Here is a 23,774-nt window from a genome sequence, read left to right as displayed (position 1 = left end):
CGGAGGACCAAGCACAGCGAGATGCTCAGAGCCAGCCCTGTCTTTGCACCCACCTGCCTGGCTCCTGCTGACTCCAGCTGCTGGGGCAGAGAGTGTTTTCTTCCACCTCGGGAATATTTCACTGCTATTTCGTAAGTCGATTCTCCATTTTCCACCATCAGCTCATCGTCTTCTCCCACTGACTCCAAACGCGATCCAGCACCTTGGGAAAACCACAGAAACACATCCCTCAAACATCTCAGAGCCGCTTTATCCTCTTACCAGCATTCTATGATAGTTTTGATTACCCCCAGCTAAAAATCTCCTCCTGCTGTCACAGGTTTTCTACGATCCTTCAGTGATGCTGAACTCCACAGCACCAGTGCTCACAGTAGTAAGCAAAAGCGGAAGATAATTGAGCTGGTAGCTTAGGGACAGGAAAGAAATTCAGCTGTTCTCACCCAATGGCATTTGCCAGTGCACTAGCTCTCAGCTTCGTTTATTTAAAATTAAAAGACCTGACACTGTAGCAGTATTCATTTCTGGAGGTGTCACGTCACTTCAAGGGAATTTTTTCTGGAATGGAAAAAGGAAAAATGTGCCAATGAAATGCTATTTTCTTTCCTTCTGGCAATGAGCCTAGTCATCTTAAAGAGGAGGAGTTTGCAGAGTTCATGTAAGAAACAGAATTATTTGTCTTGAAGGACATCCTGTAATTAGCCGCAGAGTACCCTGCTCCTCACACCAGGGCTCCTCCAATCCTCATTTTCTTTGAGGTCCCCACAGGACCCCCAGTCACAGCAGTTCTTGAACATTCATCCTTGTGATTTCGCTATCACGCAGGGAAGGGACATTAACCCATATTTTACACATGAAAACCCAAGGAACAGACAGGCTAAATTCACACAAGCTGGATTTCATTATGGTGGTGTTAAGATTACCTTAAACCAACTCTAAGTTTGTGCTGCCATAGGAAGGAACAGATATGCTTCCCCCTCATCCTCACTGCCCTTCCTGTCTTTACTCTGGGGACAGGGCTCGCAAGCCATGGGGTGAGGTGAGCCCACTGTAAATTTGCTCAGGAGATCCCCAAACCCATTTCCTTCCACCTTCTCCTTGCCCAGGGACCATGCAAGCATCACTGCCAGTGCCAAGGAGCAAAGGGGCACAGAGCTGGGCACTCACTTCTTTTCACTCGGCATTAAAGCAATTCTGCTGCCACATCCATAGGCAGAATTTGGACCCACTGTCCAAGAGCGCAGTTTAAATCCACTCCCTGTTCTGGAGTGCGAAATTACCTCTGGTTTTAAAGCTCTCCTCCTCTGGGCACACAGGGCACTGCTGCTGGTGCACACAGCCAGGACAGCTATCTTGGCAGGACCCAGCATCCTATCACTTCTTTCATTCTAAAACCCTCCTGGCACTTACAGTTAACCCTTTCCTTTCACATCTCTCTCTCTTCTTCTAGAAGAACAGTTATATTTCTGCGTTTTCTGACCATCTTTGAATGCAGTTTCCTTTCCCACACTGCAGCCCAAGCTCACCCACAGCCCAGGGCAATCACCACTCACAGGAACCAGGGCTGGATCCCCAGTGAGCCTCCAACACACAGCCAGGGGCTACAGGCAGAGGAGCTCCCTGGAGGATGCTAAAAATATCAGAGTAAATCTAAATTAAGCTGAGACAGCAGGGATGGAGCTTCAGAAAGAAACAGGAATCAGAACATGATAGAATGCTGCACACAGGTTACTCTTAAAACCTGGGGGCAAAGAAATAGAAAATCTAGGGAGTATTTGCCATATTGGGTATTTTGATGATGGTGTGCTGAAATATATTTCCCCACCTCAGCATCAAAACATACTGAAATATATAGGGAAGAAGACACAGAGAAAAGAAGAAAAAAAGAGAAAAGCTTCACCTTTCTGTCCATTCAGCTCAGGAGGCTGAACACGAACTTCCCTAGCTGGGACCTGGCTGGGAATGCTGGGACTTCCCTTCCAAATAAAACTAATATGATCTCCAAAGGAAAGATCTCCAAATGAAAGAAATCCTATCTCACTTTTACTTAAAATCAATACACAATATAAAAATTCTACAATTGGCATCTTTTATCAACCCAGCTTTACCTTGGGATCGACTTCTGTATTTCAGTATGCCACTTCCCAGGTTTGGACTTGGGTTGCTGCCTTTGGACACTTCTGCACAAGGTGGATCTTGAGACTTCTCAGTTTCCATTACCTAAAAAAAAAAAAATAAAAATAAAATTAAAAAACTTATAATTATTTGGTTGCAAACCTGAAGGGTTGATGGAATTCCTCTCATTTTTACTAAGGGTCAGAAAATTCCACTGCACATAATCTTTTTCTTCAAAACATGTCATTATATTAAGCCAGCACACATTTCTGCAAGTAATTTCCCACAATGCCTATGGTTGTTATCATAAATTTTACCAGTGGGTAGAGGTACAGCTCACTATGGACAGAGATCCTCTGCAGGGTACCACACTAATGCCTCCAGGACCAGCGGCACCTCATTCAGGTGCTTCCACATGCATTTTAACAAAATTTTAATGCTGCTTTTATTGCAGTTTGTTCAGCTCAGCAAGCTTCCAAAGACATCATAGCGAAAAAAAAAACCACTTTAGAAAGATGTTATTTTATTGATAGTGTTTGGGGCTGAACGCTGATGCGTGATGGATGAAAAGCTAATTTAACAGAAAGTTATGAAAATTATATAGCTAAGCACTTACAAGAGAAGCAGTAGAAATGCTCAACTTGAATTTGCACATGGAATAGCAACCCCTGCCACCCTGAGTAAAATACACTGAGCCTGTTTACCTCCATGTTTGCCTAGCTGGAGGTGACAATACAAGGTGACAATGAGCAGCAGCAGCACAGCCGCATGGCCAGGGATGAACAGAGCTGTCCATGTACAAAGCCCACAAAGCCTCTCCTCAAGCCGTGCCCTGTGGCAGAGCCTGGTGATCTCCTCCACATGCTGCTCCCTTTACTGAGCTACAGCAGCCGCCCTGTCCTAGATGTGCCCCTCCACAGTGATCCTGAACGCGCTCCCCTTGGAGATACTCATTCTTCTACATTTTCACCCCATCACCCACGATGCATCCTCTGTGTGATTATTCAGACAGCTCACGGCAAGGATCACAGAATTCCCAATACAACGAGTTCATTGCACTATACTTTTAATGTACTATATAAACTGCTAGAAGTCAGCTTAAAAGATATCCCACCCAAATGACTGAACACTCTTACTACTTCCACTATTCAAGTTCAAAAATAGCAGAATCTTCCCCAGCACCTATCTCCTATCTCCAAGTTCCTCTTATCCCCAAACCAAGGAAGACACAAGTTTATCTTCTGCAGAGAGCCTAGGCTTCATAGTTTCAGTTCAAAGGGTAAAAACTTCAGGAAAACGTAAAACTGGCAGATAACAGGAGGCTGGAATGGAAACTTGCTTTTTACTCCTTTCCCTTTAACATGAATAGCTACATGTAATTTACACATAGTTTGCACAACCTAGCTAGTTCTTGTTGATTTTTCAAGGCATTGCAGCAGCTACTTCAGAGTCCAATTGTAGTATCAAATGCTTTGAAGATCACAGCTCCATGTAATCACGTTCATATGTATAAGAAAATAACCACATCAGTCTGAAAAAACAAGAGCTTATGATTTGGCAATCCTAATGAGGCATGAGATTCCACCAAAAAAAAAAAAAAAAAAAAAATCAAGAAATGAGATTCAAAAACCCACCCAAGAGACCCAAACCATCAGGGATTAGCCCACAGCCAAAGCACCACAAACTCTCTCTATGAGAGACAGAGATACTCAAAAGACAGAGGAAGTGTTCAGAAGTGAGCCAGGACTTCATGGATCACACAAAAGTTATGTTGTAATTTACCATACAAGTGAAAATACTCTTTAATGAGAGTATCAAGAGCGCACAGTGAAAATGCCTTCTTCTTAGAAAGGTAGAAAGTATTTATGCAAACACACAAAAATCATGTAGCTGATGGTTTTAAAGGTGTGCAAAACAATCAGTACTCAGGGCAGTGCTAACTGTGCGGTGGAGAAATATGTGAAGCATCAGGTTGAAGAAAAACAAGAGGGATGCCTCACCAAAGCCAGTTTTGCTGTTTATCTATCCTAACAGACAGGGATGGGTCCAACCTAACCTTTTCTGGAGCACAGCACAACCCAGCTCAGGTCCAGATCTGTAGAGCAGCTTTGGTTTTGTGGCACATATGGACATGCGCAGTTACACCTAATGAGACCACATAACTGCCAGCTGGACTGTTTCCTTCAGCTCAGAGCACCAGGGGGAAACTGAATTAATTTGCAGCAGTGTACAGACAGAAGCTGCAATCACCACTGCCACAGACAATTTGCACCCAGAGCCTGGGTTCAGGAGTGACCCATTTGGCACATCTTGTGTTTCTGATGCAGAGGGTTTGGAGCTTTCATTGTTTTTATTTATTTTGACTGTGCAACAGAAGCAAAGTACAGATGCATTCTGCCATTACATACATTTCCATCTACTGGGGTGAGAGTTAAAACAGGAGACAATTGCCACCTGCATTAAAACCGTGCACCCTGTTCTCCCCTTCAACTCTGTGCAATCCTGGAGGCTGTGAGCCTACAGACAGCAAACCTCCAAACCCCATGTGTGATCCACAGAAGGGTATATGTGTGCGCAAATACCAATGCCAAGGAAAGCCTCAAGGCGTTCTCGGTAGCTTCCTGAAATTACATTTTATCCAACTTGGCTTCAGACTACAATAAGAAGTAAAAACATCTGAATCACCTATGTCTGTGTTTCTTTCTCATTTTAGCAAAAATACTTTTCTGACACCACTTATAAACACATAGGGGAAGACACTTTAGCATTTGCAACGATGCAAATGTTCTGTAAGTTGTTGAGCTTGTCTAATAAACCACCAAAGTTTCATCCTATTCAGAAAACATTTAGAAATCCAATCCATAAAGCTTGCAAGAACTCCCAGAAGTCGTGCGTCTGTAATCTTTGGCTGTCTCGTAACTAAGACAAGAAGAAAATCCCAGCTCCACCTTATCCTTCTGGCCACACATGAACGTATCGCTTTACTGTCTTGAGACGGCTGCCCAGATTTAACCATGCCATTTTAATTTTCCTCACTTTCAAGGAAATGGAGCTTATTATTTTAGTTCTGTACGCCTCTTATTAAACTAAACCAATAAATCCTGCACAACACCACCCTGGCGTTAAGGACAAGGGAAGCTTTAACATGCACAGTAGTTTGGAGGGAGATCTAAAAATAGAGCTCATTTTGCCAGTTCATTAAGTAGCTCCAGGATCAAGTGATGGTGACATCTCAATTGATTTCAAAGGAAACAGCGCTATCATGAACACGCGGTCCTGGCACCGCACCAGAACGAACCACTGCCCTTGGAGTCCTCACTTGGGCAAAGCTCCAGCATGACCAGGGCCCTAATTAGGCAAGATGAGGAGCAGGATTACGAGAGCCTGCATTGTTTAACCGCAAACAGCTTGGCAATCGTCACCAATCTACAAGATCAAGGCAGCACACAGGGGATGATACAATTTAATAAGCAAACTGCTTCACTGCTGCTGCTGCAGAGCTCCTAAGCTGCTGCCTTTGCCATCAGCAAGCCCATTTGACTCCCCATGGCACAACCTTCCGGCTTCCTTGGCAGAGGAGCGCTAGCAGCATACAGACAAGTTTAACCTGATAGGGAGTTAAACAGCGAGAATTAGACTGTATGTCACATGCCATGTTCAGCCCTTCCTGCACTGACAAAGCAAGTTCACTAGCAAGTCCATTGTCCTTCTTTAAAACAGCAGTGTGAAAGCAGAATGGCCGTGCCCCTACACACAGCAACCCTCCACAAGCTCCATGGGATAATTCCTCATCTTCTTTGGTCATGACACAGCCAGGAGAGTTTTTCCTTAAGCAGCACCACCCCAAACATATTTAATCATGAAACACCCCAATGCCACTGTGTTAGGGCAGCCAGCACCAGACCCTTCAGAGAAAGATACAAAATGCCTGATGCAAATCTGGTTTCACCTCGTCCCTGCACAAAGTCTTCCCTCTTCATGCTTTGAGACCGGCTGATGCCTTAAAGGCTTTAACCTTTCCAAAATTTTGAAGATTTTCTTCCAAGGTCTATTATAGTTCTAGTTGTTAGCTGTTTGTGCAATTATTTATTGCTTGATGGAGCACAGCATGCTTTAAGCCTTAAATGCATCTGGACGCAGGCCCTTTTACCTTGCACAGAAAGTAAAATACCTTGTCTTTAAATTAGCTCTTATCGAATTTAATTGAATCCATCTCTCAAATAAATTACAAGATGCAGCACTATAATTTACAAGCATTAGCACTGCAAATGATGCAGAGCCCATGGACTTTATAATCTCGGCCAGCACTGAGTTTTCTGTGGCTTACTGCTCTGTTCTAGGGCTTGCAAAAAGATGCCGAAATGCTGGAGAGTCAGGCAGGCCAGGATGCACAGCATCAGTGGCTACAGTGCCCAGAGGCACCCTTCTGAAACACAGCACCTCCCAGTGCCAAGGAAACCCACTTGTCATGGGGCTAATGACAAGTCCAAATTAAACCCAGATTTAACTGGTTTTGGTGCAAGGTACAGGACACACCTTTTTCCAAAGGATATTGCATTGCTGCTCTCCTCTGTCACAGTACAAACACAGAGATCCAAATGGAGAAGATGACAAATATCATCTCCATGGTCAGCACTAACTCAGTGCCTTAATTGGCATCTTAGAAAATCCTGGTGAAGTAGCTCTGCACGTTGTCCAAGGCACGCTCCTCCAGCAAAGCTCCAGGACGGCTCAGATTTGGGCTAACTTAGCACAACTGTTGAAACAAAGCATCGGCCACCTTCCCCAGCAGCTTGCCTGGGAATTACCCATGTTGGTACCACTGGGTGCAGACTGTGCTTCCTCCTGCCCAAGCAAAAGGGATGGGAACCTGAGGCCTCCAGTACCTAATTATAAAGAAAGTGTTGGAAAACTCCCTGTTCATGTGCAGCAGGAGATCAGGAAATCTGATAAACAGTCAAGAACTGGAGCTGCCCTACTTTTTGAATAGGTGGAAATGCCAAATAAACAAAGCAAAAGCCTTAAAAGTGGTCTCTAAGAATGCATGGTCTGTCACTCTACCAAACGCCTGCATTCAAAAGCAACCCCCTAAGTGTTCACTGTAATGCAGTAGTTGCTGGAAAGGGCATTACTGTCAGCTCCAGGAGATATAAAACCCCAGTGGTTATGTTTATTGCTTTTTACCAAGTCTATAGAGCAGTCACATACAAACCTGCACATGAAACATAACCTGGCACTCGCCAGCACAAAGCTAGCAGCAATATCTGCCCATGCGCCTTTGGCAAACAAACTGGAAAAGCACTATGGCAGAGCTGAGTGTCTCTCATCTTCCAAAAATGCCCTCATTTTGTCTATATACTTATATATAAAAAATAAATAGTTATCTATATATTTTGTATCAGACACTCCAAAACCTTCTCCAGTGTGTCTGATACCAGAAGCCCCAGTGTGCCGATCATGGTCCAGAGGATGCCAGTTGGTTCTTGATGTAGCAGGATCCCAGCTGGGCTGGCTCCTAAGATTCACTGGTGCAATGTTGTATTTTTGGTCAGGGCTGCAGTTAAGCAAAGCACACTTCCTTTTCAGGTTTCCAAATAGTTGCTAAAATTAATGATAATATTTCTAAGAGACAAAACTTTAAAAATATCCTTTTTAAATAGGAAGAAATGCAGGAAATGGCTAATGCAGCTAAGCTCTCCAAGAAACAGATATCACAGACAACACATTCCTTGGAAATAGCAAGATGTTCCCAGCTTAACAGTTACCAATCCTTTTTGGACCAGATAATCATAATAGATTGGAGAAGAAGAGCTTTCATTAGAAACAGATTAGCTAAAGGAAATCAAATGCACACAGTTCTGAGATGGTGCACAAGCAGATCACTGCTGTTTTGGGGCTGTTTGTTTTTAGTATTTTTGGTGGTTTTTTTTCTTTTTTTTTTTTTTTTTTTGCAGTTTATCCTTTTTTCCCCCCAAATATCAACACATTTGCATGCAGTTTAGTCGGTGTCCACGAGATGTCTCCATGTGCTGCAGACAGGTACCAGAAAATGGGTCCTGGTAAACAGAGGTGACAAACATGGGAACATGGAACTCAAGTTGTGTGAAAAGCTGGTTCAGGTCCTCCTTTATTTTCTTTAATAAACACTCAATTCATGGCTTAGCACAAATCCAGAGCTTACGTATGACGAAAAGCAAGACAAACAATAGATTGCTTCTGCTGTTTTTTTGTTTTCTTTCTTTTTTAAATGACAACCTTTTCACTCATGGTCACGGACAAAGCAAGCAATAACCAGGCCTCAGAATAAAAACCTCTCCTGAGAACAAAGCAAGACCTTCCTAATACCCATGTCAACCCACAGCTGCAGAAAGCATCCCCATGACACAGCTGGTGGAGAGCTTTGGTTTTCAGCTCCAAAATCATGTTTTATATCATCCTAAGTACACAAGAATATGGAATATGTATGCATTAAGTGTCTTTCATACCTGAATCAAGGATCCAAAGCCTCATATATTATACAGTCCACATTTATTTAAGAACGGCACATCTCAAATGAGTTTTAACAAAGCCCAACCAAGACTGGACTGTATACGTGCTCAAGAATATGCAGATACACACACTGCAGATGTGACGATAATGACATTCACGCTAACTCTCAAATCCTACAGCCTTTATCATCCTTCTGTTAATCATCCTTATGTGAACCGCATGGCTGTGACAGCATCTCTCTTGTTCCAGTGCCATGAGGGGGTTATTTTTAGCTTGTTCATCTCCTTCAAAACTGGGAAGCTATCCAAACAGCCAAAGGAGAGACAGTCTGTACTGTATCTGTTGCTTTATGGGAAAAGCCCTCATTCACAAAAACAAAGACCATGCAGAACCTGTACTGTAGATAAACGTGTTTCTATTACTCTGTTGATTCGGCTTTCAAACACATCACACAGGAAGAACAAAAATTATAACTCTGGGCATTGTGTGGTACTTATGGTCATCTCAAAAAGGTTATCTTCCACCAGCCCAAGCAACAGGAGATACTTCACAGTTTGCAGGCTGCATCGTATCTACAGGGAACCCTTCAGAGCACTGGCCTCTGGGCGAAACAGTTTTCTCTGGGCTTGCCTTTAACACAGAGGCAGTAGCAAGTGGCCCAGAAGGGCTGGGAGCCAGGCACATGGAAGGATGCGATTGCTGCTGAATTACTCCCTCCTGACCTGAAGAACACATTCACATTAATGTCTCCTTGACAGGTCAATTTTAGAACGTGTGAAAACCAGTAATTCAATTGCACTGCCTCCCTGGGGGCCTTTCACCACTCTTCCTCCTCCCTGAACTCATGTGATGTGTGCCCACACCTTCCCCAAGCTCTTGCAATCCCTGCTCCACCACCATCAGCCCGTCACTGAACAACCCCCTGGCAATAAGACAAACTGCAGTTGCTTATTTGCATGTGATACGCCTTCTGGAAACAAGATAAGAACAGCCATACTGGGCAAATATTTTGTCCCAAATATTTTGTCATTTTCTCTTCCCCAGATTCCTAACTACTTATACACTAAAAGCTTATACTTGGAGTCACTGTCGGACCCAGTATGTCTGCTCAGCTACAGCATGAGTGAAGGGCACTGCATGGGCACAGGCTCACAGATATGCTGGACAAGACTAACTCAGAAAGGTACAGTGCTGCCAAATACAGCATTTACAGCTGAGCAGCAGCTCCAAGCCATGCTAAGGTACAGCTGGACCCTGGCCATGCCTGCCCCTTGCAAGGGCGATGTGACAGGAGGCAGGATCTGCAAACATTGCTGGCCCTCACTATGAAAAGGAAAGGAGTTACTAAACCCTCCTCCAGGACCAGGGCTGGCCACAGCCAAATCTCATACCGGCTCTTCATCTTCTCCCCATCACCACCAAGCAAAATACTTCATTGCAAGGCAGATTTCTGCCAGCAAAAGGTCTTTCCTGCCTTTTTTTTCCAGCCTTTTGGTGCATTTTGAGGAGTGAGCAACTTCTTTTGAGGCTGTAGTGCCCTAATGGGAATGAATGCTCAAGTCCTCCAAGTAATGAGGGCCCCTCCCCACGCTCTGCACACATTTAATTGTTGAGTTATGCTTCCTGTTCCTTCTCAATGCTAATGCTTTCTCTGAAATTCTCTCCCAGTGTTTCCAGAAGAACTTTTGACCCCAAGACTGTTTTTAAACTTACGGCATTGTTATCTTCTTCCTTATTATGCTTGCACGGCTACAGGTAATTACACATGGATCCCCTGGTAAGACAGAAATGCTCATGACAGAAAATACCTAAGCAGTCCTACAGCTCAGATGAAAAACAAAAACGGGGAGGAAGGGGAGTCATACAAATGCATTGCTTTATATTCACAGAACAGGTTTATTTATCCATTTTCAGCTACATGTCTTGCAAAAAAACACCAGTGGGTTTTGGCAGGGATAAGGAAATCCCACTCATGCAAGAAATCTTTAACTGGAGACATCCTGTTTCTATTACTTGCATTAGAACCAAAACCTTGCTGGGTCACGGCTGTCTCTGCATGCAACAGAGTCCACTGCTCATGTGAAGGTACACATCAAACACTTCAGGTCAACGCAACATGATTAAACATGACCTAAAGGGGCTGGCCACTCCACAGCAGAGGGGTCATGCAGCTGAAGATGCTGCCAGAGGCTGTGTCTGCATGGTGAGCTTGGGCATAGGGAGGCAAATTGCCTCTCTTCCCAGCTTCCCCCCCAGACATGTGGGGGTAACCATGACCTCCTTTCCCAAATAAGAAATTTCTCTCTTGTACAATTCCAATCTGTACGGAACAGACTCATCTCAGGGTGCTGTCTCCAGTGTTGTAAGTGGCAGATACCAAAGGGAGAGCGCAATATTAAGTACTGAGGCAGACACCCTCTTCTTGTATTTAGTAACTTTCTGCAATTTCAAGCCATTAACATGAAGCTGGTTACTGAAGGTGAACACCTGAAAAATAAAGTACTCGGATCATCATATATTGAACAACAGAGCACTACCAGAAACAAAAGCAAAACACTTTTGAAACAATTAAGGATGGCACATGACTCTGTCTGGAGACCTAAAATGCCTTAAATTCATCAGACACTTGGCAAATTCTTGGCAGACCTGCTTTCTCTTTAGAGTTCATTTCCCAGGATGCTCTGCAAGCCAGCAATACAGTGACAGATTCAATTTCAGGCAACAGAAATACTAGGAAAAGTGAATTAGAATTAAAAATAAATCAAAGGCAAATACTATCATATCATCCTATTTCACTCAGACATAAATAATGACATTTTAAAATACCAACATCAACAGCTCAAGGCAAAATATGGACTGCGGGATGTGGGGAGGAAGGGTTTAAATCCCCTAAGTGCCACAGGAGAATTTAGCATAACACGACTCTGCGGCCTGGTATTTCGTAGCTGAAGTTAAGACCCATTTTGGCTCAACTAGCTCTAAAAGAAATGCACTTCAAGGATATTAATGGAATCCTTTTTCTGCCTGGCAGCACAAGTTTTATTGAAGTTAGAACTTTAAGGGATGTTTCCTGTTAAACAGGGCTTTACATAAGGAGACTGTGTAACAACAGAGCTCCAATTACATTGTACTATGAAACTTTAATTAAGGGAGCACAACAAGTGGACTTTCAAGTGAGACTTAAAAGTGATTATTTCTCTTAAATTAGTTTTCAGGTGTCACTAAACTCTTCTGCTATATCCTGGGGAAGCTGACCAGCTCAGATTATATTTCCGTCCCTGGAAACACTGGAGCAGAACTTAAAGAGTTTTAAAGACCTTGCTCACAGAGGAAACTTTAGCCCCTAGAAATGAGATTGGAGAGTAAGCCAGGTTGTAACAAACCTTCTGGGGTCCCTGGTCTATTCTCTGTCTCAAAGCACAGACAGCTTAGGTTAGGTTCCTCAGGGCCTCCAGTGGAGCTCTACATAACTACAAGGATGAAAATTTGCACGTATACCTCAGTTCAAGTGATTATGTTTTTCTGCTTTGTTCAGCTTTTTAAGCAATCAGGTGCTAAGGCATTAACAGCAAGTCAAATTATGGTTCTGAATACTCAGCAGTGAATTATATTCATAGTGAAGTTAACAGCAACCCTAAGAGCTCCTGCAAATTTTGTACTATCAGAACATAGTATTAGTATGGAATTAGATAAGCACTGTGCTGGTCAGAAAAGGGACAGTGAAACCTCGGCTAATAATAAATCACTCTGAATTACTTCTTGTTACCTATGCACCCAGAACCCGACAACATCCTTTTGAACCTCTACAAAGCCCTGCACAGTAAACAAGAAAATTAATTAACCTCTCATCAGAGGTGAGAAAATGGTGGTAAGGAAGGTAACTCCTCGTCAGAGCTGGGTTGAGAATTGGTTTCAAATCTAAGACCACAGCTCCAGCTACCTGGTATAGACCTTGAGTACCACCCGCTCACCTACACTGACCCAATTAACTGATTAAAAATGGTCCGTCTTAGTTCCTGCTTTAATCATCAGTCACATCGTCATCCTTACCTACAGTGCAAACATAATGGAATATATATGAAAGAGAAGATGTATCACCAAGAGAGTGGGAACAGCAAAGAACAGTAATTTCCAAAGCAATTTTGAAATAATCATCTGTATGACTATATATATACACATGTGTGTAAAATAAAATCAGGTTCATCCTGACCTTGAAATCGGCTTCTAAGCTTTGCTATGAAAAACCCTTCCTATCTTGTCAGGTGGAAAAAGAAGACGTGTGAATTTTATCTTTTCCATACATTTACCTTCCTGCATCCTGCCTGGTGGCACGCAGGATTTGCTCAGCTCAGGCTGCTGTGATGTGATAAGGATAGACCAGGCTGTGGGTAGAGTCAAGGGGTCTACACTGTACAGACTGTTCACCGTGGGCTGCAGAGAGCCCTGTCGGCAATCCCAACTCTGAGACAGCAATTACAAGGGGAATGCAAAGGCATCCTGTGCTTTGGATTAGAAGAAAAAGGATTTCATGTGCAGCTCAAGCCAAAAAAGAGATGATGTTCTGAGAGTCACTAATAACTAATTACATCCCTCTGAATTACATCCCCACCAACAAAAAAGAACTAATAGAAACAAAGAAGAATAAATCTTGCCACTATTCTTCTAATGTGTTTACTGCACCCAGATTTCTGCAATTTCCTCTCCATTCCCCAGTGCTGCATTATCAAAGTACAGAGCTACTGCTATTAGGGGGTAGAGTGCCAGATAGGCAGGCAAGCAAACCAGCTCAGAACTGGGCTACCACCATTGCCAGCTGCAGCAGAACTGAGACAGACATAGGGGCAGGCTCCAAACTCATGTCCATGCTGAAGGGCTCTGGGCAGGCTCCTGCGGCTGGGTCTTCATGGTGGCAAGCACCTTAGCTATCTCAAGCTTGCCTTATCATTATGTTAATGTGGAAAAGAAACACCCAATAACAAAGCCACTGCTGAAAACCAAGCAGAGCCTTGCTCTGGAATCACGAGCAAAACAAGTGACAAATAGCATCTAGAATATACCAAAAGAGTTACTGGAATGCCAGGACCTGCATCCTGAAGCCACGCATAATTTAAGTTTTGACAAAATTGATTTTTATGTTTAAGCATTGCTGAGCCACAGCCTTATGAAAAATTATCAGAATTTGAAACACGATACATATAGGAATTTAAAGTATTTTGATGGCCAAAAGAATGCCCACTCAAGTTAGCACACAAACACTACACCATGATCAGCATGCAAAGCATCCCTGGTTTATTTGTTTTTCCTTTCCTTCACCCCAAAGGAAGCACATGGAACAGAAGACAGTCTGGCACATGGAAGAGAAGACAGTGCAGAAATACCAAAACTTGTCACAGTAAAGAACTGTGCAATCATGAGGACTGTTATAAGCATAGAGTCAAAGAGACCGAGAGATAACAGGCAGGTAAGAATTGAGCATCAGCATCAGTTAGACTATAGCATGAGACTTGTCCTGGGAAGCAGTATTTTTGCCCAGAACTGAGAAAGTATAAGAGTACAAAATCAAAACAAGTCACCAAATCAGTATCACATCAGAGCCATACAAAGGTTTGAGAGATTTATTACAATTGCTGCAGAAAAGAGGGACAAAAAAGACAAGGACAGAAAATAAGGTTAAGAGCTTCAAGTGAATCCACCTGCTTTCCCTTGCTAGAAAACCAGCCTGCAAGCTCTTTAGAGTAGCAAACATAATTTTATTCTTTGTCTGTACAATACAACAGAAACTCAGAACACCAATGAAGTTTCAGAGAGTTGCTACATTACAAATAAATAACAACGATCCACTTAATCTCTACTTAATGCAGCCCTAAAGGGAATGCAAGTGAGATTATCAACTGGCAGCATTTATTCAGTGGAACTTCAGTTGCAGTTCACAGCCAGAAATTCGTATCTCTCCCCTAAAAGTGTTGGCTTCAACAGAGCAAATAAAAACTTGAAGACCTGGATCAGAAACTGTTAAAGAAGTTCAGTTACAAAAGGAGGGGAAAGCAGAGCATGTTACTGCGTAAGGACTGTGAGAGACTTTGCATCAGATCCAACAAAAGCAGTGGAAGTGGTGGAAAACAATCCAGCAGCAGAGAGAAAAATAAAACCATGACTGCCACAAAACTTGGAGGACATGAGATCTCCGGCTCCCTGTGCTGGTGCTTTGCTGCAGCGCAGTAGCAGAGAAGGCAGACGCTGCAGTAGATGCCATCCCCATTGCAGCTTGTCACCCACGTCCCATGAAAAGAAGGCCTGGGTGGGATTGCCCTGTCTGGAGGACCTGCTTTGTGTCAGGCTGTAGAAGAATGTGACAGATGCAAAAGGGCACCAAGGGAGAGAGTAAACACCACACCAAAGCCACACTTACAATGACCGGTTTTTCAGGAGATGCATTCACTCCTTTCGCATCTTCTTCTTCTGGCTCTTCATTTTCCTTATTGTCAGTGCAAGAGACAGAGTCTTGGACTGAGCAAGTGCTAAGCAAGTCTGGCAAACTGGTAGATGGGTATTTCAGAAAATCCCCTTCAGCAGATTCCTACCCAAGAGACAACAAAATATGTTACATTACGTGCAGAAAACCATCAAAACCATGGTGAAACTGCTCCATTTCATCTGCCCAGGAGACCTCTCTCGTAATCCTCCCCTCATTACACATGCTCAAACTTTATTGGTTCAGTTACAAAAAGCAGACCCCATTTCAAAGGGCACATATAGTAAACATAGGCCGATGCACACCTAAAACATTTAAATTTCATACAGGAAAATTTAAAATGTATTCTTCTCCAGCAGCCTGCCCCTCCCCGCTTTGGTTTTATTAAATGTCACTGCGAGCAGATTAGGAGTTTACAAACCTCATTACTCATTTCATTGCATCCCAAATCACACTCTGCACTCCTGCTCCCTCCCTGTGGATGCTCCCTCCACATGTTTTTCTATCTACATGCATAGTAATAGACAGACAACCCTCCTTAGGAGAACAAAATGAAAACTGACCAAACCGATCCTATACCAACTCAAGTCCTGATGCTTCAGGATCTGTTTCCAGTCTTTGGCACCTTTTCCGGGAGGCAAAGGTGTGCATCAACTGAAAGCAGTGGCCAGATTCTCATTTTAATGCTTTCAGAACAAATGCTGTGTTCAGGAATGCTCACCAGGCCAAACTGCAAGGCTGCTTTCCCATACCAACAAATAATGCCCAGAGGGAGCTGCTGTGGAATACTTCACCTACTTACACCCTTTCTGAGACTGCCTGAAACATGGCAGAGGCTGGATTTCCCACTGCTTGCCTTTCCAAGTCTTCCTCCCAGGGACAGGAACACTGCCCAAGTGCACAGAGCACAGGCCAGACAGATTCACAGCCTGATCAGGAATGTGAAGTTTTATGCTGTTCACTTATTCTCGATTATTATTTTGATGCAATCATCACATGAACAAGCAAATAACTTTAAGGAGAAATTTATGCAGTCTACTGCCTTGCGTTTTGGCAGAGAGTCTAACTGTCTAAAAGAAATAGAAAATGTACCTACTTCAGGTCAAAGCATGCTGTTTCCAGAGTAAACACCAGTGGGGTTAATACCAGGCTGTGAACCTACAGAAGGTCTTCAATGAACTTCACTGTCTAACTGAAATGTTAAGAGAATTTATAGGCTCTTCACTTTGAATATGGTGAGACAGAACCTCTTCTCCAAACACATGTGCATAAAGCATGCTGGTTAGCCAAAACCCAGGCATTAAACCTGCAGAAACCTGCATCGGGTTGGCTGGGGCAATGTAAAGATGAATCCAATAAAAAGTTAAAAGACACTGATACAGCTGCTTGCTGAAACTTCATCCTCCACCTGGAAATGCAGGTTTATCAGTGGTCCCTTTGTCCCAAGATGCTTCTGCTACCACCCCAAAGGCCCACCTGCAGACAGGTCCTTCTTTGAGACCCCAGGCACTTTTGGGACTTCACTGGCCACCCACCAAACACCTACATCAACCCAAGCAAGGCTATAGCAGGCTGTGGTCCAGGGAAGGGAGCAAACATGGGTGGGCAAGATTTTCTTAAACAAAGGAAAAATATTGTGTAATATCCTCTCAACCTCTCCTGCGACGAAAGCAGAACGAAGAGCCCAACTGATAAATGAGTTCCACTCTCATTTCCCTGAAATTTCACACTCCTTTATCTTCAAGAGCTCCACTCCAAGCTATTACCAACGACAAAATAAGGAACTCAAGCCAAGAGATCATCATTGAGAGACCTCAGGCACACAGATAGGACAAGAGTTGAGAGCTATGAAGGCTACACAGGCAGGAAGCAGGAGAGGCTGAGAACAGCCTGCTTTATTTAGCACATACTTTAACAAAACGGCTTTGCCCAAAACTTAAGTAATGTCTGCATGAATAAATACACTCATTCGCACACTGAATGACAGTGAGAATACAAGCAAATGATTAAATTGATCTATACCCTGCTGATTTGCCACAGATTTATGGCAGCTACTGATCTATTTCCCATAGCTGTGCATTAAATTTAGGGGAACAAGTGTGTACCTGCGACTCCCCATCAAAACTAAGCCCTTTCCACTCAGCACTTCACAAACCCTTATGGATGTATACTCAGGAGATCACCAAGGAGAGGACTGTACCTTGCTAGCAACCACGAGCTGCACCAGGCCAGCAGCTGAGCGAAGAAGAGCCACAGCATCCTGGTGGGAGAGCCCAACCAGCGACTGCCCGTTGATCATGAGGAGCTCATCGCCTGCCGTCAGCCTGCCATCCCTGCGAAACAAAGCAGGAACACGGAGCTGTAGGGTGGTCCTTCCCTGGGGCCAGGCTACATGCAGTGGGACACGGAGGCATGGACAAAATGATCTGGCTGATGCTAAGCTTGCATCAATTGGTACTATGTGGTTTAGCCCCAAAAAAGTGGCTCAAAAAGGTGCCCAAGAAAATTATTGTTAGAAGAAGAGACATTCCACCCTCTCTGCAGGGCTAAGACCCCTCAAACCTTCTCGGTGCCCCTCCTGGAGAGAGTCAGGGAGGCGAAGTGAACCCTGTCTCCACCCCATCAGGAACAGGGAAAGGGCTGGCAGTGAGCAGCCTGGGTTGCACAACCCACACTCATCCACTGCCAATCCCATGGGAAGGACCATCTTCCAAAAAGGGACTTGGTGAAAAAGCCCCAGAAACCATCAGGCTCCTTGATTTATGCTACATCACCGAGCAAGTGGTTTTTTACAATTACAAAACCAAGTTGTTAAGATTAAAGTGCCATATTCTCACCCTCACACAAAGGGAGGGCAAAACCCCATGTGTCTCATGAGTCTGGCTAACAGCAGTGGCCACGGATGCCCCATGACACCAACCCCCACATGACCACCATTGCCTCACCTGTGTGCAGATCCTCCTTCCTCCACATGGGTGACAATGATGCTGTGAGGGGATCGCTTTGACCCTCTGCCTCCCGTTATCTGGATTCCCAGCCCGTCCGTCCCCTTCAGGATGTGCATCTTCCATATGCGGCAACCTTCTCGCTGAGAGAAAACGTGCAGAGAGTTCTTGAATTTGGATTTGGACACTGAGAGAGGGCTGGGAGGGTACAGTAGGGAGCTATTTAGCATCTTGCTGCCCATCACCATGTATCTGTATAGCTCAAGCTATACGGGTGGTTTTGCTGAGGCTTGCTGTGTTAGCTGAGGTCCAAGCGGAGGAGGCAGAAAGAAGGAGGCAGCACAGAGAAGGATCAGTATGTAGAGATTTCCTTGCAGGGCCGTTTGCAGCTTTTCTGAGCCACACAGAGGTCCTGCTCTCAGTGCCCCGATCCTTCCCGAAGCAACCAGCAGTCTCAAACCCCATCACCAAAACTCAAGGATGAGCTGTAGAGGATTCAAGGGTGTACATTGTTCAAGGGGGACCTCAAACACCCAGTAGTGCTGCTGCTATGACAGCAGGGACCAGACTGGCATCACACTGCAGCATTTCCCCCTCCAGGGGAGTTTGCAGGATTGCAGATATAGGAAAGAAAATACCAGCTTCAAATTATCAGCTGCCAATCAAATATTTCTTATTGGACAGCTGTGTTACAGACTGTAAGTAATAGATTTACCCACCACAGTGAATAACTTTTCAGGTTAAACAAGTTAATAAGCCATGTTTATGACATCTTTATTTATTTTTTTTTAATGATCCTAAGTATTTATCCAAAAGAGCTTTACAAACTCCAGAGCAATACAAATGCAGAAGCTAGTTCCTATGAGTGCTACCAGCAGGATGGGGCACAAGGAAACACAAGTGTGGCAGGTATCAGCAGAGGTAGAAAAGAAAGAGAAAACCAAGCAAGCAAGCAAGACATGTAAGACAATTGCCAGGACTCTCTCAGAGAAGGCAATAACCAGGATAACAGAATTATGAGAAACCCTAGGAAGTTTCCAAGCTTGCAAGACAGCAAAATGCACAATTTGGAGGCAATTTTTAGGCCATGTGTTGTAGCCACCGGGTACCAGGTCAGCTATTTCCAACTGGGTCTGTTATGCACACAAGTAACGTTCTCGCAGTACGCAAACAGCTAAGTAGCAAAGATGATTAAAATTTCATGCCAAACTGTGAAGAGCATGTACAATTGCTGCCTGTTTCTGAGAAGTGAAACTGCTAAATATATCAGCAAACCCAAGGGTTGTGGCAGCAACCTGCGGATTTTAGGCTTATCAGAGCCTTTATTAAGTGAAGAAAATACGTTTTTGTTTTTAGCTGGTCACTGGGACCCTATGCTGAAACTTTTAACTGCAATGCAAGATGCAGTTTTGCAAATATAAGAACAAAGGGGTCAGTATCTACACGGATATCTTAAGAACAAAGTGAAAAATAATAATATTATACAGCCCCTAGAACACAAGTAGGAGAGACAGGGAAAAACAAACCAGACATCTTAAGAGGTAACCCAAAAGACTGAGGCTGAAAACATATACACCTGTGGGTAATCTGTTAATTTGAAAGTCATGCTTATGGGCAATATTCCAACATGTTTAACTGGGATCCTCAGTGCAATAAAAGCCCTGTCTGCTGCTGAATAACAGGACATGCCAGGACAGAGAATACTTTGAGATAAACTAGAGTGATACATGAGACATCGTGTTAAATGCAGGGGCAAGAGTCAACTATATTTATCTACTTAAAAACCAGAATCAAGCTACAGCACGAAAAAACTCCAGAGAGGCTTTCTTTCTATAAAGTACCTTGCACTCATAATGAAAACAGTTCAACAGTGAAACGCAATCTCTCTGCCTCCCCCAGTCTAGTTGAGGCTGTAATGATGACCATCTATTCTCCCCGCAAGATGCCACTCCGAGTGTCCCATTGTTGAATCCAGTTTGGAAACAGACCCTCCAATAAAGTTTAACAATGTGGTCATAAAATTGTGTTTAATGATTTGCAAAAGCTTTCTGGAATGCAAGTTATGCAAAGGCCCATGATGTGCAGTGCCTAGTCTGCATTCCTCAGCACTCCTCACTATCCTACATCTTATTATTAAAAAATCCAAAATTTATTCCTAACTGACCCACTCTCAAATATTAGTTTACATAGCAAAGCACTTAATAGCAGCACATGGCAAGACTCTGCTGCTCTTGATGCAAACACCATCTTATTCCCCTTGAACTCCCACTGGAATCAAAAGCACTTGCAAAGTAAAGCATTAGATGGTCCGAATGTGGATGGCAGAATGCAGCCACAATAAAGACAAGGAAACCATTTGGCACAAACCCAAACATGTCTCTCTTTTTACTCGTTTTCAAGCGACATGGTCACCATCAAGAAAACAAGAAAAGGCTGTCCCTCGACTCCCCACCAGTCAGCTGCATGCATTTCACTGGGATAAACAATTCGGTGCTGACTAGAAATCAGATCCCTTCACTGTTCTTTCCCTCTACTTCATAAAACATTCATAGCTTTACATTTAACCATGTTCTACAAAGCAAAGGCCCCCCACGAATACACAAGTACCTTCGAGCTACGTCACTGCAAGATTTTGAAAGCTAAGTATTAAAAAGTAGAATGCTAGCCTTTGCTTGAGACCTCTGGAAGAAAGCAGAAACCCCTTCTTTTCCCTATAAAGCTGCTATCTCCTTTGCAGAGAGCAGCACAGGATACAAAAACTACAAAACGCTGCTGTTTTGAATGTGCATCTTATGTCACTCCATTGCAGGAAAGCCTTAATAGTAAAGCTCTGGGCCAATTCCAAGGATTTGTAGGTGCATTTAAATTTTACTTAAAAACAATTTTCTTGAGTTATTGGAGATTCACAGGTTCAACAATACAAAGCCTAAATGTTAAAAAAAAGGAAGGAAAAAAAAGATTTAAAAAAAAAGGCAGAGTGATGCATGTCTTTAATTTTGAAATTTTTAAAGGCTCATATTTTCAAGCTTTTCTTCATAAACAAAGAGGCTAGAAGCTCGCGACTTACAATACCCAAGGGAAACTCCAAGTGCAGTTAGATTTGGCAGTTTGCAGGTCTGATGTCACTGTCCTCAGAGCCTGCATAATCCCTGCACAGAGGAGGATGAGTTTAACTGCTGACCAGTCTGCTCTGATGAGCTGCACAACTCTGGTTGCTGCTTGACTGTTGCCAGTTGCATATTCCTATTAACATCTGAACTTTTCCACCCTCTCAGAATTAATTCTCAGGCTTCACTTATATATGACTTAGAATAACCCCTCCAGTTTTGTTCATAAGCGACACAATAAATCTTCACACGTGCACCTACATCTCTGAGTGCAAAAACATTTCAAGCACAGAGATACGCTAATGCCAGTCCAGCCAGGTATCTTCAACTCCAGACATCCTCAGCAAGGACAGAGAGAGAAGCACTACCAGCATCAGTTGCAGCCAGGGACTAGGCAACACCCAGGTCACTCACAGGAAGAAGATCAACCTATACCCCTTAACTAAAGGCAGGTCATAATAATAAACATCAACACTCGAGAACCCAAGCGGAAAGGACTCACTAGATAACATGGGCCAAATACCTGTATATGATAATCCAGAAACTTCTATTGAATTCATTTGAGATTCAGCCAAGATGGACAATCAGAAAGACATCCATGCTTGTTTGGAGAGTGACAAATGCATAAGAAGCCAAATTTCCCTTTAGACATTAGTTTCTCATCTCCTGGGAGCAAATGTTAACCCTCCTCAGATAACTGCAAGGACTTTGCTTGTTAACCCAGACTGGCAGCAGCAAACCTGCTTATGCAGAAGGGCTGTGGATTCCTCTCAATAGAAGGGTTTCATGGACGCAATGGACCAACATCTGTCAAAGACGGTCTCAGAGGAGGAAATGAGACCATGTCATCTCTTGAACTCCCTTCCAGACCTACATTTTTTAACTTCCCTCACAGAGCAAGCAGAAGCACAAATGGCCAGGCCAGGCTACAGCTGGGCTAATGACTGGTTTTTGTTCTCTGCAGTTACATCACCTTTAGGCGATACAACTTTCCTCTTAACTCGGCTGTTTCGTGCAGGGAGCCCTTTGGACCAGATTTTTCCACTTGAAGCTGATCAACTTCAAAGTGCCTGAGCTACAAATAATTAATTTTTTTTTTTTTAATACAGTATGAATATTCTACTTGGATTAATCGCAAGCGGGGGAAAAAATGGGCCATTTTATGTAACAGACCGCAAGTGAGAATAGAGAATACAGTTGGCAGCTTCAAGTAGGTCCCCACAGGCCATCCTTCTCCACCGTGAAGCCATTGTGCATCAGGCAGCCTCTGTTCAGAGCGAGCCCACATCTGGAATAAACTATCGTGGTGCAGATCAGAAAGGAAGCACGCTGCCAGCACGACATGGGGAAGCTCGCCTTCTGCCTGCTCCAAGTGCATACCATCAAATGCTCCATTTCATAAGCACATCATTAATAAAACAAAAAGGAACGTTTTTTCCTCAGAGTGCAGAGAAAAATAAATAAATAAGTAAATAAATAAATAAACTGGAGCTGTTCTTTCCCCCCTTTTCTTTCACCAAGCTAATTGCAGGGGAGTAAAAGGGGTTTGACTGATTTTGACTGTACTGTGTTCAAGAAGCTGCAAATCTATATATACAAAGGAAAAATTGCTTTGAAATCTCATATTAAAGCAAAGCTTGGCAGGAACAAGGTGTAAACAAATGGAAAACAGAAACGTAGTAAGTAGTTACAAAGCCAGACAGTAAAATGGAAAATATAAAATAGTTGTCTACAAAAAAAAAAAAAAAAAAAAAAAAGGCACTTTCTGTCAAAGCAGCAATTCGGCTGAACCGGGTGTAAATACGTAATAATTTTTAAATAAAAACAGAGGTAAGTCCTGATGAGAATACCAATGGCCACATTAGGTCTGTATGCACACACTGGCTGCCCTAACACAGCCCATAGGTTGTCTCCTTCCCTCTGCATTTAAACTTGGATTTTTACTGCAGGGACTGGTTCCCACTTACAAACTTCACCATGTTTTCCCTGTAGCAGCAGAAGCAAACAGCAAAGTCTTCCTCACTGACCACAAAGCTGCTTTGGAAATGCTATAAGCTGCATGCATTAAAGTAATTTCAATAGGCTTCACAGGAGCTGGCTGCCAATGTGCTGATCACACACGGCTGAAAACCAGCACAAACTTCCCCAAACAGAATGCAGATTGCAGCGTATAAGCAATTGCCTTCAAGCAGCACATAGTGCAGCATCCTCCTCCATGGCACCAGGGAGTACGCTGGGGTGGCCACACCAGCACACTGCTCCCCAGCACCCTTCACTGATGCGGGATAAATTAAAAGCACTGCCCCTAGATGCCAGCCCCACTTTGGGTCAAATCATGCCTCCTCCCACTATTCCCATTCCCCAGCAGGAGGGTGGGAGAGACAGGTCGGTAGCTGGTGAATTAACTTGCACATACCAGGTGAATAGCCCAAATGCGTCAATCTCAAGATACAGTCAAAAGTCATCATCACTCTTCACATCACGGATTATTAGCATGAATGACTCAGTACCAGGAAATGGTGCCAACATCTGATTTTTGCAGATTCTTAACAAAGCAATTATTTCATTAGTGGATATTTTTCATCTGATCTTAACTAGGTTATTTTTAAGGCTGATCTGACAGCAGGACTCCTGCTTTCATCTGCTACC

General features: G+C 43.5%; 1 protein-coding gene across 4 annotated transcripts in view; it reads right to left on the bottom strand.

The window, feature by feature from the left end:
- Nucleotides 1–23,774, bottom strand: part of PDZD2 (PDZ domain containing 2) — a 143,358-nt gene that overhangs the window by 38,798 nt on the left and 80,786 nt on the right. For all 4 annotated transcript variants that reach the window (XM_065662077.1, XM_065662074.1, XM_065662075.1 and 1 more), the window contains 5 exons: nucleotides 18,019–18,161; nucleotides 17,274–17,406; nucleotides 15,011–15,178; nucleotides 2,106–2,217; nucleotides 54–202 (listed from right to left, as the gene is read on the bottom strand). In XM_065662077.1, the coding sequence (XP_065518149.1) occupies nucleotides 54–202; nucleotides 2,106–2,217; nucleotides 15,011–15,178; nucleotides 17,274–17,406; nucleotides 18,019–18,161 (705 nt within the window). The remainder of the gene's footprint in view (nucleotides 1–53; nucleotides 203–2,105; nucleotides 2,218–15,010; nucleotides 15,179–17,273; nucleotides 17,407–18,018; nucleotides 18,162–23,774) is intronic.

The sequence above is a fragment of the Lathamus discolor genome, chromosome Z (genome assembly GCF_037157495.1).
Source record: "Lathamus discolor isolate bLatDis1 chromosome Z, bLatDis1.hap1, whole genome shotgun sequence".
Classification (NCBI taxonomy): domain Eukaryota; kingdom Metazoa; phylum Chordata; class Aves; order Psittaciformes; family Psittacidae; genus Lathamus; species Lathamus discolor.
This window is presented reverse-complemented; position numbering and strand designations above follow the sequence as displayed.